The sequence below is a fragment of the Parasteatoda tepidariorum genome, chromosome 4 (assembly GCF_043381705.1).
Source record: "Parasteatoda tepidariorum isolate YZ-2023 chromosome 4, CAS_Ptep_4.0, whole genome shotgun sequence".
NCBI lineage: Eukaryota > Metazoa > Arthropoda > Arachnida > Araneae > Theridiidae > Parasteatoda > Parasteatoda tepidariorum.
In genome coordinates, this window is record NC_092207.1 from 52,623,586 (window position 1) to 52,642,134 (window position 18,549).

An 18,549-nucleotide genomic window follows, 5' to 3' on the forward strand; every position below is an offset into this window, starting at 1 on the left:
TAGGATAATTAAGAATATTTTTTACCTATAATTTTCCGTAGTATAATGCGTTTATGTAATTGTCTGCAGATTAACAGGTGATTCTCTGGAAGTTTGTAGAATTCTCCGTAGGTTTAGATAATTATCCGTAGTAGAATTAAGAATTAATTAAAAAAATTGCTTTCGTATAATTCGCCATAGTGAAATCCTTTTTCGACTAGTTTATAAGATTTAAATTATTTTATTCAAAGAAATAGTGTTATTGTTAATTTAAAATATTCAAATTAATCTTTCTTAACTTAAAAATAATATGAATTCACATAAATAAATAAAGAATATTGAAATTACATAAATTTATTTCACAAGAAAAATGACATAATCAATAAAAAATACTTGAAATATTTATATTTAAAAGAAATGCTTTAAAACCAGTATATTTATATTTCATTAGATTTTTCCATAGTTTTCATTCTTTTTTTAGATAATGGATTACATTAATTAACAGTAATAGATCATTTTTCAATTTAATATTTATTGTGTTTTTTCAATTTAATAATCTTTATAATTTAAAATAAACAATCTGGAATAAAATTTATATGTATGTCCGTGACACAAACTCACTGTAAAAAATTTCGGGTCAAATTACGGTAAAATCCATTTTTATCGGAATGTGTTAAGGAACAAAAAAATACGGTATAAAATTTACTGTTAAAATGGATTTTACGGTAATTAGGTTTTACGGATGATGCTTCCAATGTGCCGGTACTTTATCCAGCAATTTTATCGAGAAGTTTTTATAGTGTAGCAGTTCTTTGAAATAAAATTTTCCTTTTTTAATTTACCTAAGAGAATATTGATTTATGGAAATAAAATAACTAATCTAGGTAATCTACGTAAATAAATCTAGGAAATTAAGGGGTAAAATTTTAATGCAGAAATTAAAATTCTCAAATTCAGCAACGTTTAAAAAAAATTCTGAAAAAATTCAAAATACTGCTATAACTAATATTAATTATATGACCCAATTATTTGACCGATTAAACAAGACATCGTGCAAGAGATCGATTTAAAAAAAAAACTAATCAGTGCCACTTTTACGTATTTTAACATTATTATTAAACACATTTACAAAAAATAGTTAATAAAGCAAATTAATTTTTAATTTATTCATTTATTTATTCTTTGTGTTTTTTCGATGACCACTCAAGAGCGTAGAGGAACTTTTTATTTGAATAGATTCTAAGCGGAAAACTGTGTCCAGTGTGAGAATGAGGCCACGGTCTTTACTAAAACAGTGAAAGTCATTTAGCGACAGGACCAACAAAAAAATGCAGATGGGGCCTAGTATATAGCATAGACAACAGGTAGAACCTTGGCGGCCAACATAAGACCACACATTTCATTTGGCGATGGCAGCGAGAAATGGGGACTTGTCCACTCACTCGTGAAGGTCTCTGTCTTCTCTCAGATTTGGATGGGAAAAATGTTTTTTTACATGCCGCTTTTTAGGTACGGCCTTCGAATTTATGAATGGCTTAATACGCAACTTGGAAGACATTCTAGGGTATTTAAAATTTTGATTTGATGCAACGGATAATATGTAGGAGTAAAGCTTAAAGATGAAGAATAAAAATTTTGAAAGTTCTTGTAGAACTAGACTAACAAAAACTTAACCATTTATAATTCTATAATAGCAATTTAACTAAGGGGAACTTTTATCTCAGGGTTTTTAAGTTGGTAATGGTGCCATATGGTATTTCTAATACGAATAAACATTGCAATAACTAGTACTGGGTTGTGTTGTATTTTCAAAAAAGTGATATATCGTCAGTAAATATCGATATAATTCTTTTTTAAAGCCAATAACTAACTGAGTAACATAGTATTTAAACTATTTAGGGCCAGTAGCGATTTTCCAATCCAGTGATGTTTAAGTGCTACACGCTCTTCTGTTTGGCATTTTCTCAAATAAAATAAAAAAAGTAAAAAAAAACTTCTGATTTTTTTTAGCTTACAAACAAATTTTAAAAGAAATAAAAATTTGCAATAAACTGCAGCAACTAAAAGAAAATTTCAAAAAAAAAAAGAAAAAAAAGTGAGAGTCGTTAAAGGTTGCTGGGTTGTAAATAAGCGAGGCGGTGTAGCTTAAGCTTGGCTCTGATCTCAAACATTTAGATCAGTGTTTCCCAAAATGTGGTACGCGTACCCCCAGGGGTACGGGAACAGTTTAGCAGGGGTACGCGTTCTTATGCGAAATGTCTTGCAACAAACGAAAATTTCAAAAAATGTTATTTAAAAACAAAGCTAACCATGAAAATTTACGATTGCCTATTTTTCTATTGGTTATTTTTGACAGAGTTAACAGTTAATAATTAGTGGTGTCAACAGCCAGTTGTGATTTTTAACTTCTGTGCAATTCCCCGATTTAAAAAAAAAATTGAATGGATAAGATATCAGTTTAATATTAATACAACATCCATGCCAGAAGGATTGTCGCATGCGGGAGAGCAATTATTGGAATTAATAGAAGAAGAGCAATGATTGGAATTGACTTCAGAGGGATTTTTGAAAAATAAACATGAGGAGTGTACTTTAACATCATTTTGGCTGCAAATGCAAAACATGTATCCAGTCATAACAGAAAAAGTTGTGAAATATATTTTGCCTTTTCCAACTTCATATTTATGTGAAGTCGCTTTTTCAGCATTCCTGGACATTAAGTTGAAAAAAAAGAAATAGATTATTGAACATGGAATCAAATCTCAGATTAAAATTGACCACAAGAGAACCGAATTATGATGAACTGTTATCACAGCAAAAACAATATCATCTTTCTCACTGATGCAAATAAACTTATTAACAAAACTTTGAACGAAAAAATTTAAAAAAATTGGAAAAATACATTCATTTTTTTACTAGTGGTACATAGCATTACGAAAAATTTAGAAAGGGTACTCTGAAGTCATAAGTTTGGGAAACACTGATTTAGATCAATCAGTCACAAAGTCACACATCGGTTAGGTCACTGTGGTTTATGCTGTAGGAGTTAGTTTTATCACTTTAAAGCAGGTGAAGTGTCATAAAGCAGGTGAAGTGTCATTTATTTTAATTTAATCAAGAGGTTGATTTCATGAATTTCAATTCGAAATACCGTACCATGTTTGTAATTGACATTTCTACATTTCTTTTTAGATTTATGCTCATAGTTCAAGCCTGGCATTATTAAAAATAAGTTAATTTCATTTATACGTCACAGAACTTTGTTTACAGTGATTTTTATTAGTCGTAATAAAATTTCAACCGAAATAGTTCGTATTTAACAATAATCTCATTTTTTCCGAATAATACTTTTTCTGGGAATTTTAGGAAAAATAATTCGAAAAAAGCACCTAATGATCTAGAATTGTACTGTAATCTTTTTTTCAACATTACACTACCATCTTTCGGATAAAAAAAAACAATAATTTATATATTTATTCAACGAATTTTGCAAGTTTTAGCTAGAATTCAGTTACGTTTCATAATGAATTCAAATTGCGTTCGTTTTGATAATGAATATTTTTAGCAACATAATATTTTTTCGTAATTAAGTCATGAACTGCTATACAATAGTCATGAGCTTTATACATTTCTAGCATTAGAATGATATTTTTTTTTTTGTATTAAAGTCATGAACCGCTATGACCAAAATGTAATTTTAAGGATTAGTATATCATTTGTTTGTTAAATATTTGAGATTTTTGTATTTAAGTTATAGATAAAAATGCGTAATTTATTATGAAGAACAATAAGACAATAGAAATAATTTTGCATTAAGATTTTACTCTTTTTTATTAAAGGTAATTATTAATACAATTGTTATATGCGGATATTTAAATACCCAATATTTAAAAATATATATTTCGACATTTTAACAATGGATTTTCAACACTGAATATAAAAAATTATTGAGAGTACATAAAAAATTATGGCATAGTAACCTGAATTACATTATTTCGATTCTCATATATTGTGTATGAACTTCAAAAATCAAATCAATATAAGAAGTTTGGCCTTCAGAATTTAAAAGGAAATTTTGAAAAACTCTTGAGACAATAAGTGTTATGGTGTTTTTGGTTTTTAAAGTGAAAAATTTTTAACTTTTTATGACATATATTCTAATAAATTTTTATTAGTCAAACGTGTTCTAACGCGATTTGTAGTCGCCATTGTCAAATGCTTTTTGTAAAATTTGTAAAATAAAAAGTATTCTTTGTTTAATAGAAATGGATCTAGAGAAATTAAAGCTCCGTATAATAAGCATTATGTCTATCAATTTATTTATAAAATTTATAATGTACCTAAAAATAAACATTTTAAGTTCAAAAGTAATCATAAACCGAATAGATAAATTCAATACAATTTATCAAGAATTTGAACTGAACTAATATAGCCGATTAAAACATTGTTATTGGGGTACAAAATAATAATTCTTCTTACTACACATTTAGTAAAAAATACAAAACTGAAAAGTAAATTCGACCACATAAGTTATTTTTATGCAATTCTCTAAGGTATCACGATAAAATTTTCAAATTTCACACCATTTACCAAATTTTATCACATATTATGAAACTATATTTTATAGTTAATTTTACAAAAATCATTGCCAAAGCACTTCGGTAAAAATTACCAAGTTTTTTGCTGTTTCCTTATAGCCAGAAACAAGGAAAATTTTACCATATTTTGCTAGCTTTGATTATACTATTTTCGGAGCTCAGAGTTTTCCTTCCAATTTTAAGGTAAACAATTTCAAAAAAAGTTGTCCAATATTGATTTTTAACGATGTCAAGGCTTATTAAACCTTATAATTTAAAAGCTTCACAAGACATCAGCAAAAAATTCAATTAATTTGTTGTAAATTAAAAAATGCCAGTTTATATTTTTTGAAACAAAAAAAGATCACCTCAGTTTTCTGCGTGTTAAAATGGTTTTATGTGGGATATCAAGCAAAGCAAGAGTGTCTTTTTTTCAAAGTTAAATGTGTTAATTACCTTTTACTTATTAAATTGCTATATCAATTTCTACTTTAATACAATGTCACAAATGAGAGTTGGAAATTGTAATTTATTTTTCGATAGAAATTTTTTTAAAAAAAAGTATTAATTTCAAAGAGTACTCAATTTTTAAAGTTTTTACAAATTCTAATTGTCTCTTCTAGAAAGCTGCACACCGTAAAATATTCCGGATCAAATTAAGATATGGAGTATCGTCACTTAAGGTGTATCATCCATTAAATCCATTTTACCGTAAAATCCATTTTTACCATAATTTTTACAGTAATATTTATTTAATTAGATAGATTCTGGTATTTTACTGCCATTATCACTGTAAAAACTACGCCATGTCAGATTTTTTATTCCGTAACATATGTTCTGATAAAAATGGATTTTGCAGTAAAAAGTACTGGCACCCGGAGTACCGGTACTTTTTGATCCGGAATTCCTGTACATTTGATTCGGAACAGTGTAGCGCCTCGAGTGCCCGAGGGCACTCCTACGGTGGAAATCTACGCTCTGGATTGAAAATAAAGAAACAATGTACCCTTAATAACTTATGATCTAATGATCGGATTTCACTATTACATATGCAAATTTGAATATTGTGATTAATTAACGAAAACAATATTTTAAGTTAAGAAAACTAACATAAAATCCCGTTGTAACAAAAACGACTTAAAAATTCCTTTAACAATTTAAATGAGTAAAAGAATAAAAAATTATTTTCCACAGTGTGCACAGCACAATTATAAAATAAGTACTTATTTTGCAGAAGTCAAGTAACAAAAAATAATAGAAATAAATTTATGAACTCTTAAATTCAATATTCTTTTGCTTAGCATTTAATCTAAATTGAATTTCTTGATTTACATGTTTAAACTTTCATTGTAATTTTAATCTCACAAATGAAGTAGCATATATTCATAAAAGCAAGAAAACTGATCGATAATAATTGAAACTTGCTGAGCTCGAAAAACCACGAACTTGTTAAATAAGCAATGTAAACGAAAGTTCTCTCATCAGCAACTTTTTACATCTTTGTATTTGAAACTAACTAAACAGATAAGCCTGAATCGCGGGGAGACGAGACGCATTATGTTGTGACGATTTCATACACAGAGACAAAATAAAATTCCGTCTGCCGCTGAATTTTAACCACATAGAAATGAGGCATATGGGAATATAGTTCAGAGCACCGAAGTTTAAATGAGTGGCAACGGAAATATTTGCTTAAAAAGCGAATTAATTTCAGTTTGATTTTTTTCAGTTTGATTTTTTTCAGCCTTGGGAATGTAGTATTTATAAAAGAGTTGTGTAATTTTTAATAAGCTGATAGACGTATTCGCAATTTTAAACTAATTAATTATTTATTGAAATTAAATAAAAACGTTTAAAATCACAAATGGTAAAATTTATATTGTGTGATTTTAATGGTTGTTTATACTCAATTTTAATTACATGATTAAGGATTACTTACCGTTGCTTTTTATTTATTTATTACTCAATTCTTTGATTTAATTTAAAAAAAGCATTAATTCGTACATGACTAGTGATTGCGATCAGGGGGAGAAGACCCCTATTTTTTCACGTAATTTATTAAAATAGGTTATACAAATCAATTCATTTGAATTGACTGATCAATATAACGAATTCAACTGAATTTAAATCATCAAATTCCAATCAGTGCCATAGTTATTCGAATAATTGCCAGAATTATGATTCAAATCAATTAGTTATGCGTATGATTGACTGACAATCATAGTACAAAAATAAACTCAGAGCAACAGAAAGGGCAATAGAAAAAAAATAATGCATGATATAGAAGAAAAATAATTCAATCTATGTAGAAAATATTAAAAAATAACTTATTTATACAACCAAGATGCACTCCTAATTTCAAAATTTGCTTTAATGCTTGGTAAAGCACGAAAAAAATTTTTTTAGAACAATCGCCGTATTGTATGATAATATTTCAGATAAAAAAAAATTTTTTTTTAAATATAATTCTGATTATAAAAATCAAAATATATGATATTCATAAACCAATTCATTTGGAAATGTTTCCGTTTATATGGTAACGGTTTATCGGAAATTCTGATTTTCAAAACTTTAGTTCTTCTTACCAAATATTTAGTAAAAAATACAAAACCAAAAAGTATGCTTAAAGAAATCATGATGAAATTACCAAATTTGCAACATTTACTAAATTTTAACCTACATTTTATAGTTAATTTAATCAAAATCATTACCGAAGTGCTTGGGTAAAAATTACGGAGTTTTTTGGTGTTTCTCTAGAGCCAGAATCACGGTAAATTTAACCATATTCTGATAGTTTTGACCATACGTTTTTCTCAATGTATAAAGGATTTTTTGTTGTTGTTGTTAAAATCTTAAAATGGTTTAACGTGGTTTCTTAAAATGGTATTTTGTTAAAACATTTTGTGAAGGGTTTATTTCTACCATATAAAATTTTGTAAAGGATCCAACAACGAACCCATACTTCTTCTAAAATGACCCTGATATAATACATATTTGATATAATACATACATAAATTCAAATGTTTATATTTTTATTTTATCAATTATTACGCAGGATATAATATAGTTCTATAGTTTCCAAAACTGGAGTAGGTTATATGATTATTGGAAAAAATCAGCTTGACAAAAAACAAGCGCAAAAACAAATATTGAAATATTGTGAAATTTCGATTAAAAAAAAAACTTGGTGTAACGTTACTTGGTATAAACTAAGTATAACGTAAAACTGTAAAACGAAAATAAAATGAATATATAGATGACGCAACAGCTGATTTAACAGCATTTTCACATCCTGCAGGTAGAAAGAATAACGCACAATTTTTTGTTAGCATATGACGGATCTAACAGGAAAGTGTGCTCCAGTTGACAAAACTACGAATTCATTCATAGCTACAGCTGGATAGACGGTCCGGTACTCAAAACATCGTGGTTAGAGGGTGGACAGAAAAAAAAATCTGGCAAGTATCGAGGTTGAAACCACCCTCTGCATTTTTTCTTTTGTATTTCCTATTTAGAGATGACAATACAAAGGGAAATTTGCTCTAATAGTGGGTGGGGTGAGAAGATTTTATTTTTTTGGAATGCCAGGTAGTACAAGTGTTAGGAAATTACTGAAATATCTATTCGGCGTCGACATTTGTATTTCTCCGGGTGGCAACAGGTGCGGAAGTTCTTTATTATTATTTTTTGTCTGGAACATTTTTGTGTGAGATAGTGTTGCTATAATTATACATTAATGCTTGAAATAAAAAGCCCGTTAAAGATGTGCTAGGTTTTTCTTTTTTTTTGCTTAGCTGTTTCGGGGGAAAAAAATTTCGTATCAAAATAAAATTAAACTTGCTGTGAAATTTTATATTTAAGTATAGGTGTTGGTTAAACTTATGGAATTTGCTAAAATATTCCCAGTTTCTTCTTTTTCATGTTTAATAAAAATTTAGAACGGTTGAATGATATTTTCACATCTAGAGACATGTTTTTTTATTGCATACTTTACTTTTTGCATATTTAAAGTAGTAGTTCTTGGCATTATGGGAAAAAGGTCATTTTAGAGTACATATAAAGAAAATAGAATATAAAAAAGTGTTATTTTTTACAATACGTTGCCTGAGAAGCAGTGGTATTATGGGTTTCTCAGCATACTACAGATATTTTGCTACCAATACCCAGAGTTATATCGTTAAATTAATTGACTTTCTCCTAGCAAACCGAGTTTTTTTTTTTTTTTTTTAACTACTTGAATTAAAAAAAGAACAATGAATGTCGTTTTCCATTTAAAAAAAAAAAAACAACTACAATTTTTCATACTTTTGCAAAAATTATTTTATTTTTTAAAACTGATTTTTAAAATTGTTTGCTGAATGCTTTTTCTCAAAAAAAACAAATAAGTAAATAAATCAGCTACTTCTTTTAAGATATTATAGCCAATTTTTCAAAATAGTTGTTATATGTATATGAAGCTTAGAAGTCAGTAAAAAATTTTCAAACATAAAAAATATTTAAGTACAAAAATTTATTATTATTTATTTCGCTAATTTCATCATTTTTAATAGTATTTAATTCACTATTTTTGATAACGTTTTATTCACTATTTTTTTATAATTAATATACAATCCACTATTTTTATAATGAATATTTAATTCACCATTTTTTATAATTAAATAATATTAAATTTACTAAAATATATCCCGGATCGGGAAAATATTTGACTTTCAAAACGTGAAAATAAATAAAAAATTAGTATTACGAATTAAAATTATTTATAGTTTTTGATAGTGACGCTTTGCACATAGTTACAAATTTTTAAGCAAACTGATACAGATTGGCAGAACCTTCATAAAGTGCTAAGTAGAACCATGTCATCTTTCTTCATAAATTTGATTGCATGATACTATGGTGCAGTTCAACACCTCCCAGTGTAAAAAAGCGTTTCTCAAAGTTGCGCAAAAAAGTGTCAAAACAGCTAGCAACAAATAATAGTTGAAATTAAAAAACTCATGTATTCAAAATTGAAACAACATAAAATAATTTATTTGTAAAAGGCATAGAAACTATGAATTTTGAGAAGTGGAAACGTTCTTTGGATGATGGCAGGATTCGAATCAAGGACTCAAGTTCATCGTAGGATGCTCTAACGGCATTACACCAGTACAGAGGAATAACATACCAGTTCAGGGAGAGTTCGGAAGCTTTATATTAGTAGCCGCCGTAATGAAACATAATGAAATAATAATTACCAATTTCCATGTAGAAAGAGTTACAATTTTGGACATATAGTCTCAATAGCTTAGTCAGAAGATCGGTAATTTTAATTTCACTTTTTGCTTATTTCACTATATCTTATAATCTTTTAAATGAATGGAATATGTCATTATGTGCCATAGCCGCTATTAAAAGTTTCGTAATTCTTCGTTATAGCATCCTATAGCATCCTTCGTTCGTTTCTTCGTATAGAGCATCCTACTATGAACCAAGAGTTCCTTGGTTCGAATCCTGCTGGCAGCCAACGAAAATCTGTCACACATTTTCCACTCTACGTCACTTTTAAAATTATGAATTTTGTTCAAAAATTAATATATGCTGTTACAATTTTGAATCCAGGGGTTTCTCAAATTCGACTATTATTTGTTTCAGTACCATTTGACACATTTTTGCTCAATTTTAAGAAACCTTTTTTCCCCAGCGTATTATGGATAAAGCGTATTTGAAACCGTACTAAAGTACCAATATCATGACAAAATTTTGATTAAATTATTCTGAGAAATTTTCGACTTTCGCTGAGCGGATTTTAACTTATCTAGACGCATTATTTTATGTAAAAAACGTTTCTATACATTATTTTAAAAGTGAATTCGAAAATATGAAAAGTAGAATGAATATCTTATATCTGAATGTATTAAATCATTTATTTTATTTATTTGAAATCACAATTTTTTTTAATGTTGCTCACTATTTATAAAAATTATAAGTGAAATGAGGTTTTATTTTATAAAAAAATAATTTTATAAATCTTAAAAACGTCATACGTAAAAAGAATCTGTCATAAGTTTAATGTATTTTACTTTGAAAGAATAAAAAAATAAAATTTTTAAATTTTTAATGAATTTTACGAAAAAAAACACAGCAATACGAATTTTTAATTATTGTTCGTTGCTTACATAAATTGCTAGAGAAACGAAATTATGTTATAGATGTATGAGAACTCGATGAAAAAAAAATTAGACAGTTGGTTTCATAGAGAGATTAATTTCAATATTCGGCGACTAGAATTTTAATCAAGTTCATCGAATAGAAAATGACAAATTAGCTTCTTTATTTCATTTTGCAAAGTTACATTTACAGATTGAAGTCCATTGAAGTGCTACTTGATAACAATATTTATTGCTTTTATTAACTGCTAAAGTGGTTCAATTATCTTAGCAATTGGGTAAAGTGATAACGATGCAACGTCAAAACACACCTTTGTTCAAGGTTGTTGATAAAAATAATAACCCTTTAAAATAAAATCGAATTTGACAAACTATCAATATTTCAATTTATCGTTAGTTCAACATTATCTACTTTCGAATATCGAAAAGAATTATTATCTTTTTACTATTTTAAGTTACCTAGTATTAAAGTATAAGAAAACATTCCATAAAGTACAAACTCTCAGAAAATATTATAAATAATTATTATCTTTTTAAAATTATTAGTCACATAATGTTAAAGTATAAGAAATTCGTCCACACAATCCATTACCATACAATTTAATTTACCGGAATTTTTTTTCTGTGTAGTACTTATCAACGTATATATAATTATTGGTAAATTTACCGGAATTTTTTCAGTGTGTAGTACTTATCAACGTATACATTTAATTATCGGTAAATTTACCGGAATTTTTTTCTGTGTAGTACTTATCAACGTATACATTTAATTATCAGTAAATTTCCGGAATTTTTTTCTTTGTAGTACTTATCAACGTATATATAATTATCGGTAAATTTACCGGAATTTTTTCTCTGTGTAGTACTTATCAACGTATACATTTAATTATCGGTAAATTTACCGGAAATTTTTCTCTGTGTAGTACTTATCAACGTATATATAATTATCGGTAAATTTACCGGAATTATTTTTTCTGTGTAGTACTTATCAAAGTATACATTTAATGCACATAATAAATAAGCTGAATGTATATGAAGCTTGAAAAAAAGCTGATATTAAAACTATATCAGAATCCCGATCCTGAAAACTGCTTGAAACTATCTGTCCTGAGGCTGAGTCCAACTGGGTGTTACCTAACCCAATAAAAACAACTTCCAATACCGTTGTAAATTGGAAAAATTAAAAGTAAAAAGAAAAAAAAAAGGTTCTCTATTAATTCGGATGAGTAGATATTTCACGGGTCAAGTGCAACTTGTAGCAAAGAGAGAGAGAGAGAAAATGTGAGCTAACAAAACGATGGTTAAGACAGTTTTCTTTTCAAAGCTGGTAAGCCCTCGTGGATTTTCAGGTCAATTTAACGCGCTGCTTTTAATTCAGAAGTTGAAATCTTTGCCTCGTGTTCGGAAACCCAAATAATAACTCTAGATACGAGAGAGGAAATGAGGGCAACTTGATAATACCAGATATTTTTTTTATTAATTATTTCAATCGAGTTAAAATAGTTTTCATCGTGATAAAAATTGAAATTATGATGAAGATTTAAATCATAATGAAAGAAATTGTGCATCATTGTGAACATCTAAATTATGATAAAAACAGAATTTATTATGAGAGTTTAAATCTGGAGGAAGATATGAATCGGGAAGTTGATTTAAATTGTGATGAAGATTTGATTTAAGATGTAAGCTTGTGAGAAAAAATTTAAATCATAAACATCTCAAAACGAATGTTTTAGTTATGAAGACCATTATAATTGAATTTAAATCAAGACATATTCTTTAAAAGCAATAGATTTAATGTGGTTTGGAAAAATAATATAAAAAGTTAATTAATTTAAATGTTTTTTATTCTAAAGTACGTAGAAAAATCTTCTAATAAAATGACCGTACTGTATGATAATGACTAAGGCCCGGATTTTGATGACATTTGCATTTTTTTGCATTTTTTGTCTTTTGGAGCATTTTTTAAAATTTATAGGGCATCTTTCTTTAAATTTTGGGGCATATTTTGCATTTTAATGCATTTTTTAAAGTTTTTTGTTAATTTTTTCCAGTTTTTATTATTTTTTTATCAATTTTCATTATTACACTGGCTTCCAAACAATGAAGAAAATCTATAGAATATTAACAGGTGAAGCAAAATCTTTTCAAATTGAAGAAGAATTGTCAGTAAGTGAGACCGTCCTTTTTAAGTACGCACCTATAACATCAGTAGACTTTGAAAGAAGCTTNTGATTCTAAATCTTTGTTTAAAAAAAATTAAATATTTCATTTGGATAAGCATGATAGCGCGATGTGACCATGCAAATAAAGGTAACATAGCACAATTCATTAAATTAGCAGTTTTGACAAAAATAAATGGAAAAAAGAAATTTAACGGACTTCAGATTTTTGATTTCAGAACTCGAAATAGAATTTCGAACAAATTTTTTCATTTACGGTTTTTTAATGTTTTTATAAATGAATGCAAGTTTCTTTATTAAGTTTTAACTAATAGAATATGGCTGCTGTCACCTTATGTAGAAGAATTAGGTTTCTCTAATTTCTGTAAGAAATAAGTTAAGCCTTTTAATTTTAAACCATTTACAAATTATGCATGCAGAATTGTTTGTTACAAAAACGTGACTTGATCGATCGTTGTTAAAAGAGAAAAGTTTAATTGCATAAAACGATACCAAAAAAAAAAAAAGTCCTTCATTGAATCGTTTGATAAAATTTTTGAAACTTAGGGTAAATTACTGATAAATATCACACATAAACTCTTTCGGTCAAAGTAATGTCATCTTTTCCCGTTTCTAAGTAGGCATGTCAAACTCTTACAAGGAAAAAATATTCACTACTGCTTAACTTACCGCAAGTCAAAATATAAAAAATACAGCCAAAAAATTTATTAAGTTTAATAAATAACATTTTATCGCATAATAGTCCAATTCTACAATCATACAGAAATCACATCCTGCATGCCTACACAGAAAAAAAAAAAATAGGCAAAAACTACCAGAATATGGTAAAATTTACCGTATTTCTATGTCGCCAAATAGGAACACCAAAAAGTACGGTAATTTCTTCCGAAAAGCTTTGGTAATGATTTTGGTAAAATAATCAATATAATATGGTTTCAAAATAAGTGATAAAATTTAGTAATTTTATCATGATACCTTAGAGCATGGTTTAAAAATCATTTAATCTTTTATTATTAATTATTATTTGGTTTTCATTTTGGTATTCTTTAATAAATGTGTGTTTATAAGAACCATTATTATTTTGGAAGTCAAAAATAGAAAGCAAATTTCACCGAATAAACAGTTTTAACGCCATGTTCTCAGGTACCATGTTAAAATTACTAAATTTTATCACATTTATCAAATTTTATCAAACATTATAAACCATATTTAATTATTAGTTTTCCCAAAATCATCACCAAAACACTTCCGTAAAAATTACCGAGATTTTTTATGCTCCCATAGAACTAAAAACACAGTGAATTTTATCATAGCTTCACCATATTTTTTTTCTCAGCGCGTATATAGTATATAAGGGCTTGAAAAATCAATGTATTTTGGAGAATACCTGATAAAAGTGTTTTTAAAAAAGATCTTCTGTCTTTGATCTATTTTAATATTCCAATGAAATTTCCAGTATTTTTTATTAAGAAAATGAAGTGTTCACAAAAATATTTTTATGAATAACGGAATCAATGACGTCCTTAACTCATAATTTTTAAACCAAAACTTCTCGATAAACATGTTTTCTGCGTTTTTTTTTCTTCATAAAATAAAGATATTATTTTCACAAATTCACTAAAACATGATTTTTTACAAAATGTTTGGACAGACTACTTTTCTTTCTTGCTCTCTCTCTTTTTTTAAAATTTTTTTTTATTACAAAATTGCAAAAACGGGTCGCTATTTTTCCAAATTCATTAAATAATAAGAAGATTTTTCGTAATTTAATGAAAATACTTTTTATTAAAAATCTGAATTTTTTAATTACTATTTATTTTATTCATCAAAGATCAAAATGACAATAGCTAATTTTATCTTTTGCCTGAATTCTAGGTATATATACATAGTAAATAGTCATCAAGTATACGTCTAGCGAATAAGAGCAAAACCTGCGAGTATTACGCTTGGATTAAAAGTAAATTAAATAGTAACAGGCAATTAATTAAATAGTTTTCAGCGGCGTGTAATGGCCAAATAAATATTGCAAGTCAATTATGGGATTTTTTAAAAATTATTTTCCTGTTATGATTTAATTCTGTGCTTTTTTAGAAAAATCATTATATTGATTTTTAATCAAAACCTTACAATTTACAATGTCTATAAATTAGCCGATATAATGATAAAAAATGCCTAAGTGGTCTTATGAGATTGTTCAACAGTAATTTTAGTAAAACTTCATTATTTTTCATTATTATTTAACAATAGTTGAATTGTAAGGTATACAATTTTTTGCATCATTTTAAAGTATCCGATTTCACAAAGCAAAAAAAAAATTTAAGATAAATTGTTTGAATAGTTCCTGAGAAATCAAATATTAAAAAAGTCGCATATTTAAAACTCAATTTCTTAGGAACTTTCAACCGATTTCACTAAATATTGTATTTTGCCACGTAAAATTAGATCTTCGTAAAATTTTTAGATCCTTTACAAGGATGTAAAAATTTGTATACCGTTCAATTCAAAAATTTTTCGACTATCATTAAATAAAATAAAAAATAATAAATATTTACTAAAATTTAATTTTTGCATGGAATTATCATTGGATAAACGAATTTTGTAATTGTGTACAAAATTTTTTCAATTCGTTTAAAAAATTCTCGAGATAGAAAGGTGAAATACGCAAAAAGGTAAAATTAACATTAAGGGGTCAAAACTTGTGACCACTTCCCTAACTAAAATATTAAGACCATATTTCACAGATTCCGGCTACCCCTATATTTTGGGTGTCAGAAATAAGAACCCATCGATAAAAAGGTATGTTTATTCAGAGAAAGTGCGTTTTTGTGTCTGATTTCGTAACTTAAAATATCGTCCGCACCAAAAAATTAGCATATTTGAAGTCACCCTCCCGAACCATAAGTCCTAGAAAAACGTCATCTGAGGAAAACATGTTGCTTATTACTACTGTCTTGTTCATATGATAAAATATCTCATTTTAACTACATTTATTAATAAGTGAATAATTTAAAAAATCAATATCAATTACCGTTGTATCGAATTTAAGCTTATATTTTAAGATATCTCCAAAAATTCAGCAAATTAAAAGCTTAAAAATGTATACGTTAAGCGATAAATATTTTTTTAATTGAATGAAAACAAAGATGAAATAAATTGAACGATCAAGTAAATAACGCTTAATAAGTACTTATAAATTGTTTGGTGAACGGGTTAATAAGGATTTAAATACAGTTCATTGAAATGATGTAAAAAGTACCTCTTATAAAAAAAAATTTTTGAGTTTTATCTTTTAGTTTTTTCTGTTGCCTGCCACTTAAGTTTAAAATCTCCCAACATGATTTCGTATTCAAACAGAGAATGTTTCATTATCTCTATATTTTGATTGACATAGGTGTCTTGGTTCTTAAATATAAATATAATAATATCTTTTAAAAAATGGATTTGTTCTTAAACGATAAGAATATATAATTACTAAATAGAGATCAATAATGAGGACAATATTACTCATTTATTGATTTCCTATGTGTTTTACGTTTCTTTAAAATGAAGACTTCTGCAAATATTTCCCCTATTTGAAAAATAAACAAATTTAAAAAGATAGTTTATCTCCATTCTCTATATAGCGCAATAAGTAACGAAATTATGTGCGAATTTCATGGTATTAGACTATTTTAATTGAAAATTCTGACAAGAATTAGTTATAAAGATTTTAAATATACAAGATATTTTATACATAAATGTGATCGATGATTTCTTGAAACTTTTGGACCTTGGATTTCCAGAAATTTCCGGATTACGGTTAGTGAAAAATCCGGAAATCCGGATTTTTTCCGGAGCACAATCATCTACGGCAATTGAAATTATTTCATTCATCGTATTATAGAATACGTAATGCAATTTTAAAGAAAATATCTTTAATTATCGTCGTATAAATATAATTTAAAAAAAACAGAAATGAGCAGTTTTAAATCAACATTTACAAAGTAATGACATAAATACTTCCCTAAAAATCGGTGAAAATTTTAAGAATAGTCTGATTTCAACTACCGAATTCACAGATCTTGTTTTAAACATAGAATCATCCGTATCATAACGCCACTAGTTAAAACAATTTTAAAAAAAGAAAAATAATAAACATTTAAATGCTATTTTATAAGAAATTAAATACTTACCAAGAAGTTTACTGAGATCAGCGTTGTGCATATCGGGGTTTTCATCAGCGAGTCGTTTTCGTTCGCTCTTCGCCCATACCATAAAGGCATTCATGGGCCGACGAATCCTCTGTTCCAACGCTGCATTCGTAGCCGCCTTCCCACCGCCCGATGCCCGACCGCCACTTTTCGAGGCCTGGACCGGCATGGGTGATTCTGGATCTTCGTCAGCATCCATAGCCGGCGGTAGACTATCATCACTAGTTCCTCCGCCTCCTCCACCACCCTCAGATGGAGCCCATGCAGATTTCATGGGATTTTCATCCGTATACGAATCATACTTATAATAATGGGGATACACCATACCCCAGCCTTCGTCGTTGTTATGGTAACTCACGCCGTTGTACATTACTAAAGTTTCCTTCACAAACCGATTGAAAGAGCCATGGTTTGGTAATAATCACAGAAATAGGTTCCTTTTCTATAAATATATATATTTAATAATTCGTAACAGTTAATTCCTAACGTTTCCAAAAGTGAAAATTTTTGTATATTAATACTGTACAATAAATATATATTATTTCGTAAAACTTTATAATAAAATATGCATTCAACTCTCTTCTTTCACTTATCACAAAATATCCATTTGATTGTAAGAAAAAATCACAATGTTGATTTGATTATCCATTAAAAAAAATCCACAATGTTTTAGATTCGGATAAAAAAGTTGATATTTGTTGAACAAAAAAAAGCACCAAATAACTTTCGATTCCTATTTTAAATTCAAAATCAAAGAATCACATGTGAAGAAGAGGTGATAAGGTGTTTATTTTCCCATGAATACACCTGTGGTCGCGCACCATCACAGATTGAATGATGGATAGAGAACTTTTCGTGCTTGAATGAGTGCGCGGAAAGGGTTGCTTTTCCTTATCGTGCCAACATCAAGGCCAAGAGCGATAAAACTGCCAACCAAGCATGTGAAACTGCGCCAAATAAAGCAACTGAATTTATAAACGAGTTTATTATTCTTTATTTAATGTTCATGATTTTTTTTAAAAGGATTTGTTTTTGTTATTTGGCTCAATAATTATTTTTATTAAAAATATATTTACTGTTAACCAAGTTTGTATATTACAGTTAGTTTTCGATTTTTTTTTAATAATATAAATAAATTTTAATGTAAAATAATGAATTCTGATTGATACTTATATGTTGATTTACTGCCTACTAAGTTTTTTTATTACTAACTTAGTGGTGACTTTAATATTTACAGCCAACCAAGTTTGTAGATAGTTTTCCACAGATAGTTTTCGTTTTATTTAATAAAAGAAAATTTTAATGTAAAATAATGAATTTTTATCAATGATTGATACTTTTATATTTAGTTATTTAAAACTACATACAATTCAATTTGCAAAAAGTAAATTTAAGACTAGTCATGTGATTTAAGTAAAAAAAAAATCAAAAATTAAGAACACTAATACTAAATTTTGAGGCTTATTTGATTTAA

The 18,549-nt window shown here is 27.5% G+C and overlaps 1 protein-coding gene across 1 annotated transcript in view; it reads right to left on the reverse strand.

Moving 5' to 3' along the window:
• LOC107446198 (uncharacterized) overlaps positions 1-17,930 on the reverse strand; it is a 79,032-nt gene extending 61,102 nt beyond the window's left edge. The window contains exon 1 of the mRNA XM_016060784.3: positions 17,058-17,930. Coding sequence (XP_015916270.2) covers positions 17,058-17,445 — 388 coding nt within the window. The 5' untranslated portion in view covers positions 17,446-17,930. The remainder of the gene's footprint in view (positions 1-17,057) is intronic.
• Between the last annotated feature and the right edge of the window lie 619 nt (positions 17,931-18,549).